The sequence below is a fragment of the Rhinoderma darwinii genome, chromosome 4 (genome assembly GCF_050947455.1).
Source record: "Rhinoderma darwinii isolate aRhiDar2 chromosome 4, aRhiDar2.hap1, whole genome shotgun sequence".
Classification (NCBI taxonomy): domain Eukaryota; kingdom Metazoa; phylum Chordata; class Amphibia; order Anura; family Rhinodermatidae; genus Rhinoderma; species Rhinoderma darwinii.
Genome location: NC_134690.1, coordinates 356,129,408 through 356,153,179, shown reverse-complemented (window position 1 = coordinate 356,153,179; position 23,772 = coordinate 356,129,408). Strand labels below are relative to the sequence as shown.

The 23,772-nt window shown below is 42.9% G+C and overlaps 1 protein-coding gene and 1 long non-coding RNA gene across 3 annotated transcripts in view; one reads left to right on the top strand and one right to left on the bottom strand.

Annotated features, from left to right (window-relative positions):
* VRK2 (VRK serine/threonine kinase 2) overlaps nt 1-11,224 on the bottom strand; it is a 69,755-nt gene extending 58,531 nt beyond the window's left edge. Inside the window, exons 1-4 of one of the 2 annotated variants that reach the window (XM_075862988.1) lie at nt 11,012-11,224; nt 6,682-6,825; nt 1,899-1,954; nt 392-461 (exon numbers count right to left, since the gene is read on the bottom strand). In XM_075862988.1, coding sequence (XP_075719103.1) covers nt 392-461; nt 1,899-1,954; nt 6,682-6,808 — 253 coding nt within the window. In that variant the 5' untranslated portion in view covers nt 6,809-6,825; nt 11,012-11,224. The remainder of the gene's footprint in view (nt 1-391; nt 462-1,898; nt 1,955-6,681; nt 6,826-11,011) is intronic. The other variant, XM_075862987.1, reaches the window with a different exon arrangement.
* Nucleotides 11,225-14,463: 3,239 nt separating this feature from the next.
* Nucleotides 14,464-21,074, top strand: LOC142761319 (uncharacterized). Its single transcript, XR_012883609.1, has 3 exons — nt 14,464-14,551; nt 19,997-20,150; nt 20,267-21,074. It is a non-coding gene; the product is annotated as an uncharacterized LOC142761319 (long non-coding RNA).
* The last annotated feature ends 2,698 nt before the right edge of the window (nt 21,075-23,772 follow it).

Below are 23,772 nucleotides of genomic sequence, written 5' to 3'. Positions count from 1 at the left end.
TTATGGCTGAAAAGGGCAACTATACTGAATATTAGAAAGGGACTATTGACTTTGGGTGTAACCAAATTTTCATTGTGTTATGTAATTTTGAAACGGATAATGCCGTCTCACTCAATTACTATGTAGACACTAATGTTACTATTGATTTAGGATACATTTACAAAGATTTGTAATTCTATTCCATGAACTGCAAGTAATGTTACCTGTAGAATAGCCTTATATTTTTTCTGTATATCTTTTTTGTGCACTACTTTGTAGAAGTTATGCTTTTATAGTGTAGTGTTATTAGTCACTTTACCATGGCATGTGTGTGTTACTTCATTAGGGGTTACAACAGTTACCCCATATGTGATGTTATTATTTAAATAAAGACTTAGAACATGTTGCCTACCATCATCTTGTTTTGCTGCTCTTTGGTAGAATTTAAGTTCACAAAACAACGGCCCATTTTGATAGTTTTCCTAGAATTAAATTAAGAAATGATCTGTTAAAACAGAATAACATATGGGATACTCATGAGAAAAGTTAAACAGCAAGGTCAAGTGGCTTTAGCAGAATCATACAAGAATCAGCTGCGTTTTTTTATTTATCAAATTTATCTTACAGTATATAAATGAAAATTATGCAGAGGATGCACATTAGTTATATGTGCAGGCCTGCATGTAAAACGTCACTAGATCTTACATATACTTAAGATAAATAAAATTTTCTCTAAGATGGCTTATAAATGGACACCAAAAGTATACCTGATGTATATCAACTTTGTAATTTGCTTACTGTTAAAGTTGTGTTGTTTCATCCATGCAAATTCTGTGTGAATTTACTGCCACTAGGTGTCTCCCTTCCTGTAATCTGCTGTCCCTGTCGTAAAGCAAAATCCATCCAAAGTTACAGATGGACTGCAGAAGGTAGCAGTGTCTCTTCACTGTCTGCCCATACAAGTCTAAGGAGAGGGGAGGAGAAAGCAGAGAGAGAGACAGACACACACACACACACACACACACACACACAGACATGCTGCCTATACAAGTTTATGGAGAGGGGAGGGGGAGCAGAGGGAGAGAGGGACACACAGACACGCTGCCCATAGAAGTCTATGGAGAGGGGAGGGGAACAGAAAGAGACACAGACATGCTGCCAATACAATTATATGGAAAGGTAAGGGGGAGCAGAGAGACACACCTACTGCTGAAAAGAGTTATATGTCCCCTCAGTGCTGGATTCTTAGCTACACTACTCAGTACTGCTGTTTAATCTCCTCCATGTTGCTGCAGCTTCTATGTATATATATGATAGGAGAGCAGGAATCTCTGTATGGCGTGTATAGAAGACATGATAGCAGTTAAGCTGCACCCACAAGCTCAGAGACAACTGAGAATTAGAGATCGAGCCTGCACAGGGGAAAACTGCTAAATATTGCTATATACAAGTCATATAATGGCCAAAAATAGTGTTATTCCTCATGTACACACATAGAACACCTGAAAAGTTAGGTAAGCTTTAAATATATTTTGGATATAACTTTAAAAATGTAACAACCTTAAATCACACCCCAACCTCCAGGTTGCTATGTCAAAGTGAAAAGCCATAGAATAGAGCTCTATAAAGATTAGCTCTTACTCTGACTAACCCCTTGTGCTCTTGCAATCTACAGATGCTCAATCATTTCAAAACGTGGCAAGTAAAGATTAACAGAGAGGTTTCCCCTCAAGCCCTAATAACAGCCATCACCCTACAGGAGGCCCCCTTGTGATCAGCTAGTCAATGAGACTTCTGAAATGTAAATAGTTATTACAAGGCAGACAACCAGTTTAGTTCCTTTCATTTTTGTGCAAATTAAAGTAAAAGCAAATAGCACAAAACAATTACAAAAGATGTCAGATGATATGCGAAATTACCACTTTTATAACATAAGCAGCCTCATCGGGAACGCTCACGTCACAATCTGGAGATGCTAAAAAAACAGAAATGTCTTTGATGAATATTCTTGCATTCTGTTGTAATGAAATTGTAGAAAATAATGTAATACACAATTTTTAAAAGTTTTCCAACTAAAGCTCCTTTAGCCCATTTTGGCCGGCACACCGAGCACCGAGACAGCTCGTTAGTCGGTGCTCGTTTGCTCCTTTTTCAAGGAGCTAGTATGAGGACGAGCGATCGTTACTCCGATCGCTCATCCCCATACAGTTCTATCATGTCTGCAGCACGTCTCCGTTTACACAGGGAGATGTGTTGTCGACTACGATAATATTTTGCCCATTTAAAATGATGCAATCAGCCGATGAACGAGGGAGTTCATCGCCTGATCATTGTCCTGTTTACACAGTGCAATTATCGGGAATGAGCGTTCTGTGAACGCCCGTTTACCCGATAAAAGGGCCTTTAAGGCTCCATAATTATTACAATTCAGCAGGATAGAAGAGCACACATTTTTAGACATGGAAGGCATATCCCTAGAAATGAAGGAGTAGTGGTGGAGGTTCAACCCAGAGAATGTAGGGACCATGGTGATTTGAGGAGCTTGGCTACCCCTAAATAGTTTTACACCATCCATGCTATGTGCCTGGTATTGTAGCTTAGTCTTGTCTGGAACAATTCAAAGGGGCCACGATTCAGTGATTGGAGGGGTTCCAGAGGTAAGAACTCAACCAATTGACTACATATCCTACATAACATGCTAAGGACCTTTCACATGAAGGGATTAAATAGAACCTTTTACCTGCCCATAAATGTGCAGCTGAGTGCAGCATGTAATGGGGAGGGCTGCACAAACTCTGGTGCACTTTACATTTATTTTCTACCCTCCTCCGTTATTTAGATATCGGTGCCGTTATATTTGGTGCCCGATACTTAAATAACCCCATGAACTGTCAATGGGGAGTGTAATGGCAAGGGGGCGTGTAACATGGCTGTTAGCTACGGACATTGTTACAGCAAAAGCTGGAGAGAGGAGAGCGAGTGCGCGCGCACCCCCTCACTCTTCAGCTCTCGGCAGACAAGGACAAGATTGATCTCTCACGAGAGATCATACAGTCTTGTACTTGTATGCCGAACTGGCAAGTGGGCGTGTAATGGCAAGGGGGCGTGCCACTGCTACGGACAGTGTAAAACATGGAAGAGAGGAGAGCGCGCATGATAAACTCTGCATGTACAGTACTGTGAAAACGTTTTTCCGCCACCACTGATTTCTTCTATTTTTGTTATCTTGTCAAATTTAAAGAGGCTGTCACCAGATTTTGCAACCCCTATCTGCTATTGCAGCAGATCAGCGCTGCAATGTAGATTACAGTAACGTTTTTATTTTTAAAAAACGAGCATTTTTGGCCAAGTTATGACCATTTTTGTATTTATGCAAATGAGGCTTGCAAAAGTACAACTGGGCGTGTTTACAGTAAAAGTACAACTGGGCGTGTATTATGTGTGTACATCGGGGCGTTTTTACTTCTTTTACTAGCTGGGCGTTAGGAATGGGAGTGTATGATGCTGACGAATCAGCATCATCCACTTCTGTTCGTTAACACCCAGCTTCTGGCAGTGCAGACACACAGCGTGTTCTCGAGAGATCACGCTGTGACGTCACTCACTTCCTGCCCCAGGTCCTGCATCGTGTCGGCCACATCGGCACCAGAGGCTACAGTTGATTCTGCAGCAGCATCGGCGTTTGCAGGTAAGTCGATGTAGCTACTTACCTGCAAACGCCGATGATGCTGCAGAATCAACTGTAGCCTCTGGTGCCGATGTGTCCTCGCTCGTCCGACACGAAGTGAGTGACGTCACAGCGTGATCTCTCGAGAACACGCTGTGTCTGTGCACTGCCAGAAGCTGGGCGTTGTGAAAAGAAGTGGATGATACTTCTCGTCAGAACGCCCAGCTAGTAAAAGAAGTAAACACGCCCAGATGTAACACACATAATACATGCCCAGTTGGACTTTTACTTCAAACACGCCCAGTTGGACTTTAGCAAGCCTCATTTGCATAAATACAAAAATGGTCATAACTTGGCAAAAAATGCTCGTTTTTTAAAAATAAAAACGTTACTCTTATCTACATTGCAGCGCCGATCTGCTGCAATAGCAGATAGGGTTTGCAAAATCTGGTGACAGAGCCTCTTTAAATGTTTCAGATCATCCCACTAATTTTGATATAAGATAAAGACAACACGAGTAAACACAAAATTCAGCTTTAAATGATCATTCCGTTTATTGAGGAAAAAGATTTATTCAAAACCCGTATCACCCGTGTGAAAAAGTAATTTCCCACTAAACCTAAACTGGTTGTGCCACCTTTGGCAGTAATGAATGCAATCAAACGTTTGCAAATACTTGCAGAGAGTCTTTTACATCGCTTCTTTGAAGGATTGTTTTAATTCGGCTACAGTAGAGGATATTTGCCCGTTTAAGTTCTTGCCACAGCATTTCAAAGATTTAAGCCAGGATTATGACTGTCACTTCAAAACCTTAAAGGGGTTTTCCCATGAGACATTTATGACATATCCACAGGATATGTCAAATGTCAGATAGATGCGGGTCCCACCTATCTCTAGAACGGGGCCCCCTAAACCCTGTACTACCTTTTTCTGCTCGCTCTGTACCTCCCCAGCCACTTCCTGACTATATGGTCAGGAGTTCCGAAAACAGCGTAGCTCAGTGAGCTACGCTGTTTCCGTAACTACTATTCAGTTCTATGGGACTTACGGAAACAGCATAGCTCAGCGAGCTACGCGGTTTCCTAATTCCTGCTCGGAATTCACCTGTTTCTGCCGCAACACAGAGTGGCAGAACAGGGTTTAGGGGCCCCATTCTAGAGATAGGTACGGGTCCCAGAGGTTGGACCCACATTTATGACATATCCTGTAGATAAACCCCTTTAATTGTGTGTCTTTTGAGCCATTTAGAGGTGGACTTGCTTGTGTGCTTCTTTCTGGTCATTGTCCTGCTGCATAACCCAACTGCACTTAAGCAGAATTCATGGTTCCATCAATTATGACATATCACCCAGGTCATGCTGAAGCAAAGCAGCCCCAGACCATCACACTACCACCACCATGTTTGACTGTTGGTATGATGTTCGCAAGTCTTTCAAAAAGTTCCACCTTTGACTCCTCAGTCTACAGATTATCCCAAAAGTCTTGGGGATATAGAATTGATTTTTGGCAAATGCGAGATGAGCATTTTGGTCAGCAGTGGTTTGTGCCAAGCAACTCTCCCATGGATTCCATTTTTGCCCTTGCCCAGTGTCTTTCTTATTGTAGAATTGTGTACATTGACCTCAACTGAGACAAGTGAGGCCTGCAGTTCTCTAGATGTTCATCTGGGTACTTCTGTAACCTCTTGTATGAGTCGTCGATGCGCTCTTTGTGAAATTTTGGTAGACTGGCCACTCCTGGGGAGATTCACCATTGTTTTATTTATTTGTGGATAATGGCTCTCACTGTGGTTCCGAGTACGGAGACCCCCACCGATCGCTAAAATACAGAGCCAGAAGCGGCCTGATGAGCGCTGTACCGCGGCACTTCTGATCGGCTTTCCTCTCAGCGGTGTACGAGTTTGAAGAGAAAGTCTATGAGTCCGTACACCGCTCGCTCGGCTTTCAGACTACTGTCGAGACATTATCGGCTTGATTTTCCTACACCATGCCACTGAGTGAAGTCATTGCGCACAATACTACATGAATGGGGAGTGCTGCAACAAGTTATGGATTGGGACCCAGGGCATCAAGACGTGCAATTACAGCCATTTAGTTTATGGCAATTTTTAATCTGTCCCTTTCTGTTCCGTCTATCGACAGCCTGTGTTGCCAGATTGGCTATGTTCGCATCACATTTTTTGGTCTACGGTTGACATCTAGGTTAAGCGTATATGGTGATGGATGGATGGATGGATGGATGGATGGATGGATGTCTCGCAACTGCACCCATAGACTATAATAGTATCCAATTTACAGATACATCTTGAACGGTCAGAACTCTTTTCATGACGTATCCGTTAAACTGATGCCACTATTGCTTATAAGTGATGGATGCCAATCCGAGGCATCCATTTAACAGACCTGTCACCCCTAGTCTATAATGGCATCCAATTAACAGATACATCATGACCAGCTATTGAAAAGCCCATAGTTTACTTTTAACCAATGCATGTGACTTATGCCATAGAGTGGCATCCGTCACCCATAGGCTACCATTTAAAAAAAATGTATACATCTTTTTACTGGACATGGTGGGACGGAATAGCACAGACTACTACGATATTCCACAACTTTTTCCAGGTAGATAACAATGGAGCCCTATGGACACATTTAGTGTGTACGTTAGGAGCTTTCCCCACGTACACGCTAAACGTAAACATAATATGTGCTGTGAATAGAGCTTTAGGTTCTGTTCACATCTGCGTTGAGGACTCTGTTGAAGATTCCTCCAGATTTGAAGGAAAAAAATAGCACTGCATGCGGTGCTACATTTCCTGTCAAAATGATGGACACCTCGGTGCTACCAGACAAACGGCATTGTAAGTCAATGGGGTCTGTCGGGTGCCGGTGGTATCCATTGTACGCCAGAGCTGGCTATGCATCATGGTTTCCATTGTTGATGGAAACCACAATGCAAGTGTGAACAGAGCCTTACATTATCAAATTACCTTCTTAAACAAATGAAGATTAAAAAAAAATAAAAAATATTATTACCCAAATATATTAAGCCGAATCCTCCTTGGCCAAGCTTTTTGCCCAATATCCAGGATTTTTTGTGTGTGTCAGTTACGATCAAACCTTTTGGCAGAGGGTCGGGCAGTTTGTTTCTTCTTGGAGCCATTTTTTTTTCTTGAAAACCTTGAAGAGCATAAGTGAAATTAAATATTAACAGGCTGCAATACAAATGTGTCCACTAGAAGCCAAATATAGAAAGGAATTTTTTTTATTTTCTCTTATTAATGACCCTAACTGCTTTTTCCCGAAAAAAACAGGCACCTTAGGAGGTCCCCGTTTTGCTATTAGGTGGGATATGTTAATAAAAGTACATTTATGAAAAGGACATGCAATCCATCCACAGCATAGCTACAGTTCTTTACTGAAACAAGATTGTACTCCGCAAAGTGCTGAATCCTTAGGCCGGGGCTAAAAAGTCACTTCAATGACTGGGCTGCTATTTTTTATTCTTTCCTAGAGTCACAATTCCAACAGAAGTAAATGTGGTCTGGCCACCATATTCACACAACCTTTTATTGGCCTTTACTTGGTGGCCACATTGGCACACAAACACTCAGAGCATTCCTATGGCTGGAACTGTCCAAGCTTAAAATCTTATTTGAAAGCTACCAAGGAATTTCGCATTCCTGCAAAAACGTAACAATATTTGGGTATACATTGGTATATTAGGGTATATTAACGCAAGTAGGTTTTGGTCCGTTTTTCCTCTGCAGTCTCGCCATCTTGTGGTTTTGTCTACATGGTATGGAAGAGTCTGCCTGCGAATTCTGGTGCAAATCCGCAGCAAAATGCGCATGTCTAACATGGGCCTCTTGCTCTGGGATTTGCCGCGTATTTCACTCCTCTCATTGAAAAGACTGAAATCCACAACAGTAATTGACATGCTGCAGATATTAAAATCTGCACCACAGGTCAATTTTCTTGCAGAAATTTTCCGCATCGTATCTGCCATGTGTCAACTTACCCTAAAGGGGTAAAGGGGTATTCCGATCTCAGATTTATGGCCTATCTATAGGCCACACATGTCTGATGGAAGTGTGTCCCACTACTAGAACCCCCGTTCCGCCTGGTGAGGCGGCGCCGTATCCAGGCTTAGAATGAATGGAGAGGTGGACGCGGCTCTCTCCATTCACTTCTATAGGTGTTACGGAAACAGCCAAATAAGCGTGCTCAGCTGGTTCTCTGATGCCCATAGAAGTAAACGAAGTAGCGCGCATGTGAGGCAACCTCTATATTCATTATTTCACATGGATGCGGAAAATGCAACTGTACCGCCCAGCGTGCAGGAGAATCACTCCATGCCTGATGTCAGTTCAGACGGGAGAGTTAAGACCCTTTTACACCGGCCGCTCGCTTGCTCCGGTCACACGGAGCTATGGATGGGGACGAGCGGTCGTTACTCTTATCGCTCACCCCTATACATTATTATATTGTTGGCAGCGCGTCTCTGTTTACACAGGGAGATGTGCTGCCAACAACGATAATCTTTTACTGGTACCTCGTTTTACTTACCCTGATGCACTCCGCACAGCTTATCCCCCTCATCTTTCCCTTCTGAGACCTGCCGTGTGCCCAGGCAGCTGTTAACAGCCACATTGAGGGTATTGCCATACCCGTGAGAACCCACATTACAGTTTATGGGGTGTATGTCTCCGGTCAAAATGCTCACTACACCTCTAGATGAATGCCTTAAGGGGTGTAGTTTTTAAAACTGGGTCACTTCTTGGGGGTTTCAACTGTACTGGTACCTCAGGGGCTTCTGCATACATGACTTCGCATCAGAAAATCCCCAGCAGGCCAAATGGTGGTCCTTTCCTTCTGAGCCCTCCCATGGGCCCAAACGGCAGTTTATCACCACTCAGGACAAATTGGGCAACAAAATGCGGCATTTTGTTCCCTGTGAAAATAAGAAATTTTGATCAAAAATGGCATCTTATTGGAAAAAATTTCATTTTTTTAATTTCACAGCCCAATTCAAATACGCGCTGTGAAAAAACTGAGGTCAAAATGGTAACAACCACCATAAATTCCTTGAGGGGTGCTGTTTCCAAAATGGGATTCCTAAACTTTTGGGGGATTCCTACTGTTTGGCACCTCAATACCTCTTCAAACCTGGCATGCTGCCTAAAATATATTCTAATAAAAAAAGAGGCCCCGAAATGCACTAGGTGCTTCTTTGCTTCTAGGGCTTGTGTTTTAGTCCACAAGAACACTAGAGACACATGTGGGACATTTCTAAAAACTGCAGAATCTGGGCAATACATATTTAGTAGTATTTCTCTGGTAAAACCTTCTTTGTTACAGAATTTTTTTTATTTCAATTGAAATTCAGCAAGAAAAATTAAATTTGCAAATTTCACCTCCACTTTGCTTTAATTCCTGTGAAATGCCTAAAGGGTTAAAAAAAACTTTCTAAATGCTGTTTTAAATACTTTGAGGGGTCTAGTTTTTAAAATTGGGTGTTTTATGGGGGTTTCTAATACATAGGCCCTTCAAAACCACTTCAGAACTCAACAGGTACCTTAAAAAAAAGGCTTTTGAAATTTTCTTAGAACATAAACAGCAATTTCTCATATTTTTAAGCCTTGTAACGTCCAAGAAAAATAAAAGAATGTTCAAAAAACGATGCCAATCTAAAGTAGACATATGGAAAGTGTGAACTAGTAACTATTTTGGGTGGTATAACCGTCTGTTTTACAAGCAGATGCATTTAAATTCTGAAAAATTCTATTTTTTCTAAATTTTGCAATTTTTCACAAATAAACACTGAATATATCGACCAAATTTTACCACTAACATAAAGCCCAATGTCTCATGAGAAAACAGTCTCAGAATCGCTTGGATAGGTTTAAGCATTCCGACGTTATTACCACATAAAGTGAAATATGTCCGATTTGAAAAATGGGCTCTGAGCCTTAAGGCCCAAAACTAGGCTGCGTCTAAAATAGGCTGGTCACTAAGGGGTTAAACAGGGAGATGGATGTGCTGCCGACTAGTGCCCATTTTATTGACCGCATAAAGGAGCCGATCAGTTGATGAACAAGCGTTGGCACAGATTCGGAGCAAGTCTCTTTTACAGCAGATGCGTGTCCTCTTGAAAGCCCCACTGGGTGGACATGCATGGACCCATACTGAAGAAACAGCAGGGGGCGCCAATAACTCAGAATGTGTACATATTTTTTTAAATGCTTATATAGAGAAAAGCGTATGGCTTCATAAAAGGGGCACTTTTATTTGTGGGACAACCCCTTTAATTTACAAATCCCATATATAGAACATTCATTGAATCACAAGTGTCCCCATTCTAAGCCCCTGTAGTCACTGCAGGGCCTCCAGCAGTCATAGCGCTGCCTTCCTTCTGTCAGTCGTCACAGCAAGACACCCTACCTCTAATAGTGAAAGTAGAGCTTTACCCTCTTGCCCCAGTAGTGACAGCATGCCCTACCTCATTTCCCCCAGCTGTCACACCAGTGTCCCCCCTTTATGTAAACAGGCCCCAAAAGTCACAGCAGAGGCGCCATTCCTAACCACCCAATAATCACAGAAGGGTCCTTCCTGTTACATCAGTCACAAGATGTCAAACATGTCCTCCCATTCTCCAAAAGTCACAATAGGTCATGCCCCCTTTCCCTCAGTCGTCTTAGCAGAGCCCCCCACCACCAGTCATATCCACCCCCGATCCCTTCAATAGTTACAGCAAAGTTCCCCCTTTCCACTAGAACCCACAACAGCGCTTTCCTCCAATACATTCCCCCTCTCCATCAGTAGTCACAGCCCACCCCCCTCATTTCCCTCTAGGTGCCTAGCATCCCCACCGCCAAACAGTCACAGCAGGGCCTCCCTCTACGCCTTAGAGTTACAGTAGGACCCCGCTTTCACCACTAGTGACAGCATAGTCCCCCAACAAAGCACCACCTCTAACCCCTGTGATCGCAGAAGGATCACTTGCTTGCCCTCATTCATATAGTCAGCTCCTGTGCGCTCCCACGATGCGCCCTCTGCTGGGTGGAAGCTACAGTACATGCGAGTAGTCTAATACCGGCTGCTGCGTGCATTTTCTTGTCTCTACATCGATTTCATCTAACCGAGATCGGTGCATGAGGAGCACACAGCGACTATCCTCGTGTAACAATCGCTGCGTGCTCTCACTGCCCGGCAGGAGCGGTCTTTAACAGTGCGCCCCCGACCACTGACAGCTCCAGGGTGCCGGATGCATTTTGGGTGCTCGCCAGCTTTCTATTCACCCTGGAGACCGGGTTTGGTCCAGGACTGAGAGCCGCGGTGATTTATTCCCCAGCACCGAACTTACTCACACTACAGGGATTAGCTCGCTTTCACTTTCGGTTTGCAGTCCCGCGGCTCTTCAGAGCTGTACCGTATACCAGTCCCGGGACACTGACGTGTAATAACACTATTATACACTTATTAGGAACTCGGAAACTTCCCTCAGTCATGTGACCGCTGACGGGGAGCATCAGCAAAAAGCCGTACGTCTGAACACAGGGAGTGTCTATAATGTCCGGGGGCAAAAAAAGCCTCGGATTTTGGCATATGAAAGTGACGGAGGTGGAGCTGTGTGATCGAGACTGAGGAAGGACGCCATGATTAGAGACTATATATATTCTATATATATTCTAAAAAGCAGTTTTTAAATGGAACATGCTTTTTTTATGGCTTGTTTTGTTGCATTATTTATTTGGTGCAATTTTGTACATGCTTTTCCTGGCGCTTTTGACGTCCTATAGTGAAGCCTATGGGAAAAATGCGTGAAAAAAAAATGCCATATCCAGAGCATGCTGCATTTGGATAAAAAAACGCCACTGACCATAAAAAAAGGCGCAAAAAACGCAGAAAAACGCTGTGTGTGAAACCACCCTAAAGGAGTATTCCCATCTAAAGGTCCTTTTAGACGACCCGATACTGGCCATGATCAACGATACGGCTCCAATCACAAGGAGTAGTTGTCGGTAGTGTATGGGGATGTTACTACGATTGTACAGCACGTTTTCCTGTATGTACGAGGAGATATGCTGCCGACTAGTGACTTTTTTTTGGGTCACAAAAAATGCAATCAGTCAACGAACTAGCGTTTTCTCATTCATCGGCTGTTCGTGTTTACACAGGACAATAATCCGGAGCGAGCATTCATATGAACGCTCGTGTAATTATCATAGGCCCATGTAAAAGACTGAAAACATTTATGGCTGAATCCCTGGGACCCGCACCTAACTCGAGAACAGCGGAGGCCACTGCCCACCGCATCCACGCGAAAAATAAGTGCAGAGGTGGTCGGGGTTTTGGAAACAGTGGAGCTCACTGAGCTATGCACTTTCCGTAACTCAGGAGTTCAGAGCTGGGACCCACATCTATCAGACATTCATGGCATATCTTATGGATATGCCATGAAAGTCTGAGGTGGGAATGCGACTTTAACCCCTTAAAACCTTTCCTGCGTCATTAATTTTGCATTTATGACGTAAATGAACAGTACAAATTCAGTCTAAAGGTGACATATTTGTTCTTGTTCAACTTTATAAATTTTCAGCCAATTTTGGACCAGGGAATTTTTTCATTTTGCCTCATTGCGTTCCAATAGTCATAACATTTTATTTTTGCATTTCCATACATATATTATATGAGGGCTTATTTTTTTTACGGGATGAGTTGTATTCTGCTATAGCACCATTTTGGGGTACATATATTTTAGCTTTTTGGGGAAAAATGTACCGTACAGTATAAATAGTGTTTAGTTTATTCTGCGGGTCATTTTGGGTATATGGATACAAAATATATTTATTTTTTTTTTATGTTTGATCACTTTTATTCAATAAATTATATTTTTATGGGGAAAAAATGTGTTTCTTTTTTGTCCCACTAGAGAACTGTTACTTCTTTTGTATTTCAATGCTGTATTTTAATGCATTATTGCCTGTCAGTGAGGATCCTTGCGATAGGCCAATATTATCTGAACAGTTGGGGTCTGACTCCCAGCAATCCTGCCGATCATCTGCATGAAGACGCTGTGTCCCCTTCATTATTTACTCAGGCACAGTGCTGTAAATTTGGTTGTGTCTGTACCTGGTACTGCAGCTCAGTACTATTCACCTGAATGGGACTGAGCAGCTGTGAGTTGCAGTACCAGGCACAGCCACAACCAAATGTATGGTGCTGTGCCTGAGTAAATAATGAACATGGGGACATGGCGTTCCAGTGAGCGTTGCAGCCCCTTTATGCAGCTGAACGCGGGGGTGACAGGGGTGGGGCCTCCGCGATCATGAATTGATGGCCTATCCTAAGGAATTAGCCATCAATACTAGAGTGTCAGAAACCCCATTTAATGTTGTATTGTCCAACAATTAAATGTTACATTTCCTTATTTGATAACGCAAAACATAAAAATTGTAATCATTGAAAAAAAATGTTTGTGTCTTTATTGCTGTTAAACTTTCATTATGGCGCCCCCAGTGTTCTTTTGATTCCCTTCTCGGAACGCCCACAAAATGGCTCAGATTTATTATTTTATTTGCGCCTCGGTTCCGGCTTTTGGTGTGCCTTTTTTCTTGGTACCTACATGGTTGGCCAAATGTATTAATGCATGCAGCAGAAAGAACATGGGTTTGCGATATGCTTGCCACGTTGATTTGTATACTTAGAATATGGCCGTGGATTTGTCGAGTCATGAAATGCGCCAGATTTATCACTGGCATGCGCCAGTTTTGTGGCGCATAGTACTGGTCAAAAAAAGCCGAAAATAGGAGCAGCACTGTGGTTCCACGCCTGGTAAGGCCAGTGCTATGCTTCAAACTAAGGAGTGAACTCTCCTTGTATAATACACGTAAAAAAAAGGAGAAAGAGCGAAGCAGCACTCAAAAAGAATTGGGTTTATTCATCCAACATCCACTACAACGTTTCACTTTCTCTATGAAGGCATTTTCAAGCAATGTGTGTTTCAAAATACAGGAATATATATAGGGGGCAAAGCCCAGACAATCAGTGTTACAAATCAATACATAATAATAAAACAATATCCAGTTATACAAACATCATAAGATATATAGTGACCAGTGAAACAAATATCCATGGTGTAAATACGAGTTATAACATGATGCAATAAATAAATAATCGATGCCGCATGAATAACATATATAATTCAGTGTTTACTGTTAATTGAACATACAATTTGTTAAAAACAAAACAGCTGGCACTCACCGATCTACAAAGAAGAAACATAATGATAGGACTCATATGGAAGGGCCTGTTCACATCACCGTTCGCTTTCTGTTCCGGGGTTCCGTCGGAGGTTTCTGTCTGGTGAACCCCGCAACGGAAAGTGAAAGTGAAACCACAGCTTCCGTTTCAGTCACCATTGATATCAATGGTGACGGAAACATCGCTAATGGTTTCCGTTCATCACCATTCCGGCAGGTTTCCGGTTTTACGACGGAATCAATAGCCCAGTCGACTGCGCTATTGATTCCGTAGGAAAACAGGAAACCTGCAGGAATGGTGACTGAAACGGAAGCTGTGGTTTCACTTTCCGTTGCGGGGTCCACCTGACGGAAATCTCCGACAGTACCCCGGAACGGACAGCGAACGGTGATGTGAACAGGCCCTAACACACGTTTCTAGCTATTAGAGTTCTGAACATCCAACAGCTCATGCCCACAGGTAACTCACCGATTGGATCAAAGTAAACATGTGATCAAATTGTCACCAGGGCAATATAGAAAAACAGAGCCCAAAAATATCTTGTGAGAGTCATCTATGTAGCTACCCTCAGCCGCGTATGTGCGTCACCCATTTGTGAGCGCACTAACGCCATCTTAGAAGAGGGAATGCCAATATATTGGTAAGTTAAATGTCATTGTTAAATTTCATCAATCTATTGGGGAGGATCCTTGCATATAAATACTAAAAGGCGATAATCTGCCACGCCCAATGTCTTCTGCCACGCCCAATGTCTTCTGCCACATCCAGTGTCATCTGCCACATCACGCATCATCTGTGCCAAAGCATCTGCTACACATCGTGTCTGTCCAGACTCTTACAGGTAATCTTGTGCTAAAGACTTTTGCATAGACTGTTGATTGGCAAGCTGCCACTCCGCTACGGCGGAGCGGCCTAGTGGGTCCACATACCGTGACAGCATAGTATACTACACTATCCATCCTTAAAGAAAAGGTATACCGACATAAACCAGCCCGATGAAGGCCAAAAAGACACTCATTTGGCCTCTGTCAGGTTAATTGAGCCCTATGGAGCTTTCCTGCTGTACACGATAAACGCATAAACCTTAAAGAGGCTCTGTCACCAGATTATAAGTGCCCTTTCTCCTACATAATCTGATCGGCGCTGGAATGTAGATAACAGCAGTGGTTTTTATTTTGAAAAACGATCATCTTTGAGCAAGTTATGAGCAATTTTAGATTTAGTTTCTTAAAGAGGCTCTGTCACCAGATTTTGCAGCCCCTATCTGCTATTGCAGCAGATAGGCGCTGCAATGTAGATTACAGTAACGTTTTTATTTTTAAAAAACGAGCATTTTTGGCCAAGTTATGACCATTTTTGTAGTTATGCAAATGAGGCTTGCAAAAGTCCAAGTGGGTGTGTTTAAAAGTAAAAGTCCAAGTGGGCGTGTATTATGTGCGTACATCGGGGCGTTTTTAATACTTTTACTAGCTGGGCGCTCTGACGAGAAGTATCATACACTTCTCTTCAGAATGCCCAGCTTCTGGCAGTGCAGATCTGTGACGTCACTCACAGGTCCTGCATCGTGTCGGACACATCGGCACCAGAGGCTTCAGTTGATTCTGTAGCAGCATCGGCGTTAGCAGGTAAGTCGATGTAGCTACTTACCTGCAAACGCCGATGCTGCTGCAGAATCATCTGTAGCCTCTGGTGCCGATGTGTTCCCGCTCGTCTGACACGATGCAGGACCTGTGAGTGACGTCACAGCGTGATCTCTCGAGAACACGCTGTGTCTGCACTGCCAGAAGCTGGGCGTTCTGAAGAGAAGTGGATGATACTTCTCATCAGAACGGCCAGCTAGTAAAAGTAGTAAAAACGCCCCGATGTACGCACATAATACACGCCCACTTGGACTTTTACTTTTAAACACACCCACTTGGACTTTTGCAAGCCTCATTTGCATAACTACAAAAATGGTCATAACTTGGCCAAAAATGCTCGTTTTTTAAAAATAAAAACGTTACTGTAATCTACATTGCAGCGCCTATCTGCTGCAATAGCAGATAGGGGCTGCAAAATCTGGTGACAGAGCCTCTTTAATGCCCAACTGGGCGTGTTTTTACTTTTGACCAAGTGGGTGTTGTAAAGAAGTGTATGAGGGTGACCAATCAGTGACCAATCAGTGACATACACTTCTCATTGTTCCAGCCCAGCTTCTTTCACTGCACAATCTCACTGTGCTGTGGATCATGCTGGGCTGGAACAATGAGAAGTGTATGACGCTGATTGGTCACTGATTGGTCACCCTCATACACTTCTTTACAACACCCACTTGGTCAAAAGTAAAAACACGCCCAGTTGGGAATTAAGAAACTAAATCTAAAATTGCTCATAACTTGCTCAAAAATGATAGTTTTTCAAAATAAAAACCACTGCTGTTATCTACATTCCAGCGCCGATCAGATTATGTAGGAGATAGGGCACTTATAATCTGGTGACAGAGCCTCTTTAAGTGAAAAAGGGCTAAGCCGGGGCAATTTGCATCTGGCCTCACATTTCCTCTCCAGAGCAGGACTTCTGACTAAGGCCTCATGCACATGGCCATGTTACGACTTTGTTATGTACGTGCCTGCTACGTGCCATAGTAGGGCTCCGATAGAGGTGCATGGGATCTCCAAATAAAACCTACGGGAGAAAAAATGTTACTCGGCTTACAGGGGGTCCTGTCCAGGGCTTGTATACCTTTTGTTGTTTATTTCTTTATTTTATGCTTTTTTTAACCAGCCCATGCAATTTTTACTTTACAAAGAAAAAGAAATAACTGTAAACAGACTTGTTCTTGCCCCTCTGGGCTTTATGTGAACACTTGAGCGACAGTCACTGTAGGCCCACTGTCAATCCTACCCTTACAGTTGACACACTGCTGCATGGCCAGGACCGGAGCTAGTCTCTGATCTGGCCGATTAACCCCTTAAATGCAGCGCTCAAAAGCGAACGCTGCATCTGTTAGGTTTTTCGAACAGATCTTAACCCCGCAATGCTAATTGTAGGGTTCCGATGCCTGCTTTGGCAGACCGGAGGCCTAACAATGTCCTCCTGCCTGCCAAGTACGGAAGGCGTAAAAGGCTTCCGCCCCCAGAAACAAGATGACGCAGGCTCAGAAGCTGAGCCTGCGACATCAGCCACCGGTGTCTGCTGTATGTTACAGCTGACACCGTGCTGTAATGACTGGGAATGGAGCTAGCTCCGATCCGCATTGCTGTGATGCGCAGTGTTGCCGATCGTTGCTATGGCCTCCTGGTCTGCCACATATGGAAGCCCATTAGGCCCCGCCTGGGGGTGGTGCCTTATAGACTTACTGTCAGTGAATAACTGACAGCTCTAATGCATTGCACTAGTGAGTAGTGCAATGTATTAGAGTAAAGATCAGAAGTGCAGGCCCTCAAGTCCCCTAGTGGGACAAAACAAAAAGTTTATAAAAATGTTGAATAATAGTGTAAAAATAAAAGTTTTAAGTTAAAACAAACAAACACTGCCTTTTTTACTATAAGTCTTTTTTATAGGAAAAAAATGAAAACATTAAAAAAAAAGTACACACGTTAAAAAAAGTACACATATTTGATATCACAGCGACCATAACGACCCAAACTGTAAAACTATAATGTTATTTTTCCCACACCACAAAAAAATAAAAAACAATGCCAGAATCACTATTTTTTGGTCACCACCCCTCCCAAAACATAGAATAAAAAGTGATCAAAAAGTTGCATTTACCGCAAAACAGTACCAATAAAAACTACAACTCGTCCCGTAAAAAACAAGCCCTTACACAGCTTTTTTGATGAAAACGAAAGAAGTTATGGCTCTCATAATATCGTGACACAAATTTTTTTTTAAAAAAAAAGTGATTTTATTGTGCAGACATTGTAAAACATAAAAAAACTATATACATATTGTCTCGCCGTAATCGGATCGACCCACGGGATAAAGTAAAATGTCATTTATAGCCCACGGTGAACACTGTAAAAAAAATAAAAGAATAAAAAACACTATCGGAATTGCTTGTTTTTGGTCACCCTGCTTGCCAAAAAATGAAAAAAAAACTGATAAAAAACAAAATCGCATGTACCCCAAAATGGTACCAATGAAAACTACAGATTGTCCCGCAACAAATAAGCCTTCACACAGCTCCAGTGGAGAAAAACGAAAAAAGTTTTGGCTCCCAGAATATGGCGACGAAAAAAATCTGCAGAGTGTTCCAAAAGCGGATAAGATCAGGCACCATTTATCGTGTGACACCGGCCACATATCCACGAATTATTATTTATTTACCCCATTATTATACCCTCTTCTTATGCCCGGATGTACTCTGCCCAGCTTACATATGCCCCCACATTATAAACTGAAATACCAGCAAAACTCCAAACAGAACTACTACCAAGCTACATCTGCGCCCCAAAAGCCAAATGTTGCTCCGTTCCTTGCAAGCCCTGCAGCGTGCCCAAATAGCAATTTACATCCACAGTTATGGAATCGCCATACCCAGGAGAACCTGCTTAACAGTTTATGAGATATTTGTCTTCAGTGGCACAAACTGGGCGCAACATATTGTGCACTAAAATGGTATATCAGTGGAAAATTGCAATTTTTACTTTGCACCATCCGCTGCGCATTCATTTCTAATGAAAAAAACACGTGGGGTCAAAATGCTCACTACACCCCTTAATATGCCCTACGGGGTGTAGTTTCCAAATAGGGGTCACTACTTGGGGGTTTGTTTTACTATTTGACCGCAGTGCCCTGCAATTTTGGGTCAATGCTGTGAAAATCAGCAAAATAGGCCTCAAATGCGCATGGTGCTCTTCACTTCTGAGCCCTGTCATATGTCCAGGCAAATGATAAATGCCTTGAGGGGTGTAGTTTCTAAAATGGGGTCACTTCTTGGGGCTTCCACGGAACTCTGGTACCTCAGGGTTTTGCAAATGCGACATGGCACCCAAAAATCAAATCAGCAAAATCTGCATACCAAATAGCGTTCCTGCCTTTCTGAGCCCTGCCGTGTGTCCAAACAACAGTTTATGACCACATGAGGGGTATTGCCGTACTCGGGAGAAATTGCTTTACAAATGTTTTTCCACCTTTATCTCTTGTGGAAATGAAAAAATGCAACATTTTAGTGTAAAAAATTTTTATATTCATTTTCACGGCCTAATTACACTAAGTTAAGCAAAAAACCTGTGGGGTCTAAATGCTCACTGTACCCCTCGACAAATTCCTTGAGGGCTTTAGTTTCCAAAATGGGGTCACTTTTGGGGGGTTTCCACTGTTTTGGACCCTCAGGGGCTTTGCAAATGCGACATGACACCCAAAAACGATTAAAGCAAAACTTGAGCTTCAAAAGCCAATGTCACTCTTTCCCTCCTGTGCTCTGCCGTGTGTCTAAAAAGCAGTTTATTACCACTTATGGGGTATTGCCATAATCACGAGAAATTGCTTTTCATATGTTGGGGTACATTTTCTCCTTTATCCTTTTTTCCTAGTTTTATCTGAAAAAGTGTAATTTTCAATTTCACAGCGTAAATACACTAAATTCTGCAAAAAACAGTGGGGTCAAAATGCTCACTATACCCCTCAATAAATTCCTTCAGGGGTGTAGTTTCCCAATTGGGGTCATTTTTGGGGGCTTCGAACAGCAGTTTTTTGCCACATATGGGGTATTGCTGTGCTCAGGAGAAATTTATTTACAAATATTGGGGTGCTTTTTCTCCTTCAGCCCTTGTGAAAATGTAAAAATCTAAGGTAAATCTACATTTTATGGGAAAAAAATTTAGATTTTCATTTTCATAACCTACTCCCAATTAATTCTGCAAAAATCTGTGGGGTCAAAATGCTCACTATACCCCTTTTATAAATTCCATAAGAGGTGTAGTTTCCAAAATGGGGTTACTTTTGTGGGGTTTCCACTGTTTTTGTCCCTCAGGGGCTTTGCAAATGCAACATTGCACCGAAAACCATTATAGAAAAATTTTAGCTCCAAAAGCCAAATGGCGCTTTAGGTTATGTCACCTGGTGACTTGCCCATTTTTTTTGTTGTTCCTATGTACAGTTGATGATGTCAAAACCCACTGGAGGAGCTGTAGGGATCAATTCCAGCAGGAATATGGCGCCAGAGGGCGAAGTGAGGACGGAGCCACAAAGAAGCGCAAATACATATACACACAGCAGCAGATGTTCCTCAAGGACATTATGGAGATGCGCCCGTAAGTACTGACTGTACCTACCTTGAAGAAATGTGTGTGTTCATATGTCATTCAACCAAAACAGGTTGTTTGTCCCTTGTGGCAATGTAAGGAATAACGGAAAATGTTTCTGACAGATGCAGTGACAATCTCCTCGACACCGAAGAGGAGGCTGGGCATGAAGAGTTGCAGGCGGCCCAAGAACACCATCCCGTACTGCCCTTAACACCAGAGGCGACTGCACCACAACCAGCCACACAGGCGATCAGCCAACCCCAGCTGCCACGGGACGGAGCAAATCCAAGGACGCCACCAGCCAGGCGCAGGCGCACCCACGTTGGTTCGGCAGCTGCCCACGTGGACTCCAGGGCACTGGAGTACCTGCGACGCTGCGCCGAGGAGGACGCCTGTGACGCCTTTTGCCGCAGCCTTGCGCCGCTACTCAGGCGAGTACACGAGCACCGGATGGCGCGTCCAAGGCTCCATCCTCGGCCTAATAGACTCTGCCACACCTCCTAACAATCCACGCCAGTGCTTCCAGGCAATTGAGCATTGGCGTGGATTGCCTGAGCCATCGGTGCCCTACACTGCACCTGGCCCTTCCCAGCCTGCCACCCCCTTGCCACGCCAACAGTACCAGTGCTCAATGGCGACCAGAATGTCACCAGGTCATGTGCCGGTGCGGGATCGGCCTTTACCACCGTACAGCAGACCCATGGTAACCTTTGGCCACGGCCCACCTGCAGGGTACCACACTCAGCATCAGCACCACTATGCTGTTGAGGAACATCCTCTGCAGGCGCATGGACAGCATAGTGGTGCTGAAATGGGCAGCTATAACTCCCCATCCCGTCGATATCAGGAGTTGTAGTGCTGTGTCGGCAGAATAGGTTTTGGTTGGCTTTTTGGCCAAAAGCTCGAAAATGTATGTGGATTGTACATCATGTTGGTGCGTTTATGTATTATTATTTTGAGCTCCGTTATATATAATGTTTACTTCGCACATTACACAATAAAGTGTGGTTTTGTTTAGCAAGAAAAGTGTGTGTGTTTGCCTACATCTATGTGGTGTAACAAACGTTCAAAAACAGGTCCTTTAGGTAATGTTGGAACATTCAGGCCAGGGCCCAAGATGGTTGCATGCCATAATTGAGGTATTAGTGTATCTTTAGCAGTTTTGCTCGACTCCTAAAAGTATTCTCTGGCGCCTTGCAGTGCAAATGATAAAGCCCGCACAAAGGAGATTTGTTTTTGTATTTGGGAACATTGGATATGCCAATGTGCTTCACATACAATTACTTTTTGGCCAGCAAAACAATACGGCGAAACCACAAAAGATATAAGCTCGCAACCCACGTCAAGGGTCCTCATGTCTTGCGAGTCCCTAATACTAAACTCCCCACCTTAAATTACTAACTTTTCCCTGACAAATGATACATTGTGGCACTAATCTACACGAAGCCACCCTTCACAGAGAATTGTCCTGCCATGGCAGTGCTCCATCGGGGCTGTCAAAATATTCTGCAAATATGTTGCGCACTCGGATACCAGATGTTTGTGCCCTTCCAAGTGGAATTTGGGCCGGAATGGTTGATGTGGTAGCATTTCTTCTAATATATTCAGCATCAAAACCTTAAAGTTATGAAGAACGACAGACGCTTGTATGACATGGGTCACATTTTGCGGCGTTGCATAGTTGTGAGAAACACCCGCCATTTGGTTGTCATAATTAGAGATGAGCGAACTTATCAAAAGTTCGGTTCGGCTAGTTCGCCGAATTTCACAAAAAAGTTCGGTTCGGACCGAACTAGTTCTGACCGAACCTGTCACTTACGTGCGCCGAGCATGCTACTGTCCAGGGTGCTGATAGAGTTAATGGGCTGCACTAACTCTTTCAGCAACCTTGACAGTACATGCTCGGCGCGCGGAAAATACCATTTAAATGTAATAAAAAAATAAAAATTATACGTTCGTACTTACTTTCCTCCTGTCCGGCCTCCAGCGATGACGTTTCATCCCTTTCGCCGCTGCAGCCAATCACAGGCTGTAGTGGCGGTCATGCACGTCAGGATGACGCTTCATCCCACGTGACCGCCTCTGCAGCCAATCACAGGCTGCAGCGGCGACATGAATGAAACGTCATCGCTGGAGGCCGGACAGGAGGAAAGTAAGTATGAACGTATTATTATTATTTTTTGGCATGTATGTATGTTGGCATGTATGTATGTATGTATATCTGTGCATGTATGTTTGCATGTATGTTGGCATGTATGTATATATGTGCATGTTTGTATGTATATTTGCATGTATATATTTGCATGTATGTATTTTTGCATGTATGTTGTCATGTATGTATGTATGTTGTCATGTATGTATATATGTGCATGTGTGTATGTATATTTGTATGTATGTATGTATGTTTGCATGTATGTTTGCATGAATGTATGTATATTTGCATGTGTGTGTATATATATATATATATGTATGTATGTTGTCATGTATGTATGTATGTTGTCATGTATGTATATATGTGCATGTATGTTGGCATGTATGTATATATGTGCATGTGTGTATGTATGTATCTATATTTGCATGTATGTATGTTGTCATGTATGTATGTATATATGTGCATGTATGTTGGCATGTATGTATACATGTGCATGTTTGTATGTATATTTGCATGTATATATGTTTGCATGTGTGTATGTATGTTTGCATGTATGTATGTTTGCATGTATGTATGTTGTCATGTATGTTTGTATGTATGTTGTCATGTATGTATGTATATATGTGCATGTATGTATGTTTGCATGTTTTTATTTTTGCATGTATGTTTGCATGTATGTTTATATATATGTGCATGTATGTAATTATGTTTGCATGTATTTATGTTTGCATGTATATTTGTGCATGCTTGTATATATGTATGTATGTATCTTTGCATGTTTGTTTGTATGTATGTATGTTTTCATGTGTGTGTGTATGCATGTATGTATGATAGTTTGCATGTATATATGTGTGTATGTTTGCATGTATGTATATTTGCATGTATATATGTGCATGCTTGTATATAAAAACAGTGGACCTTCCCACCCTTGTAATGCTAGGCTGCTGCTGCTGTGTTGTATCTGGCTGGTTATAAAAGTGGGGGGGACCCCACGTCATTTTTTTAAATTATTTATTTATTTACATTTTTTTTTAAAAAAGACATGGGGTTCCACCCAATTTATCATAACCAGCCACATACAACACAGTGTTATTAGCCTGGGAATGGACAAAACCAGTGGCCCTTCCCACCCATGTAATGCCAGACTGCTGCGGCCTTGTATATGGCTGGTTATTAAAAATGTGGGGGACCCGTCTATTGCTAAATTTGTTAAATTCCAAAAAAAAAACGACGTGGGGGTCCCCCCCATTTTTATAACCAGCCAGATACAACACAGCAGCAGCAGCCTAGCATTACAAGGGTGGGAAGGTCCACTGTTTTTGGCCCTTCCCAGCCTCATAATACCAGCCTGCGGCCGCCCCAGAGCCCGACCATCACAACAGATGGTCGGATACTGGATCGTACCTGGCTCTTCCCGGCACCCCTGGTGGTGGTGGGTACCGGGGTAATAATGGGTGGTTAGTGCTAGCCTCTGCA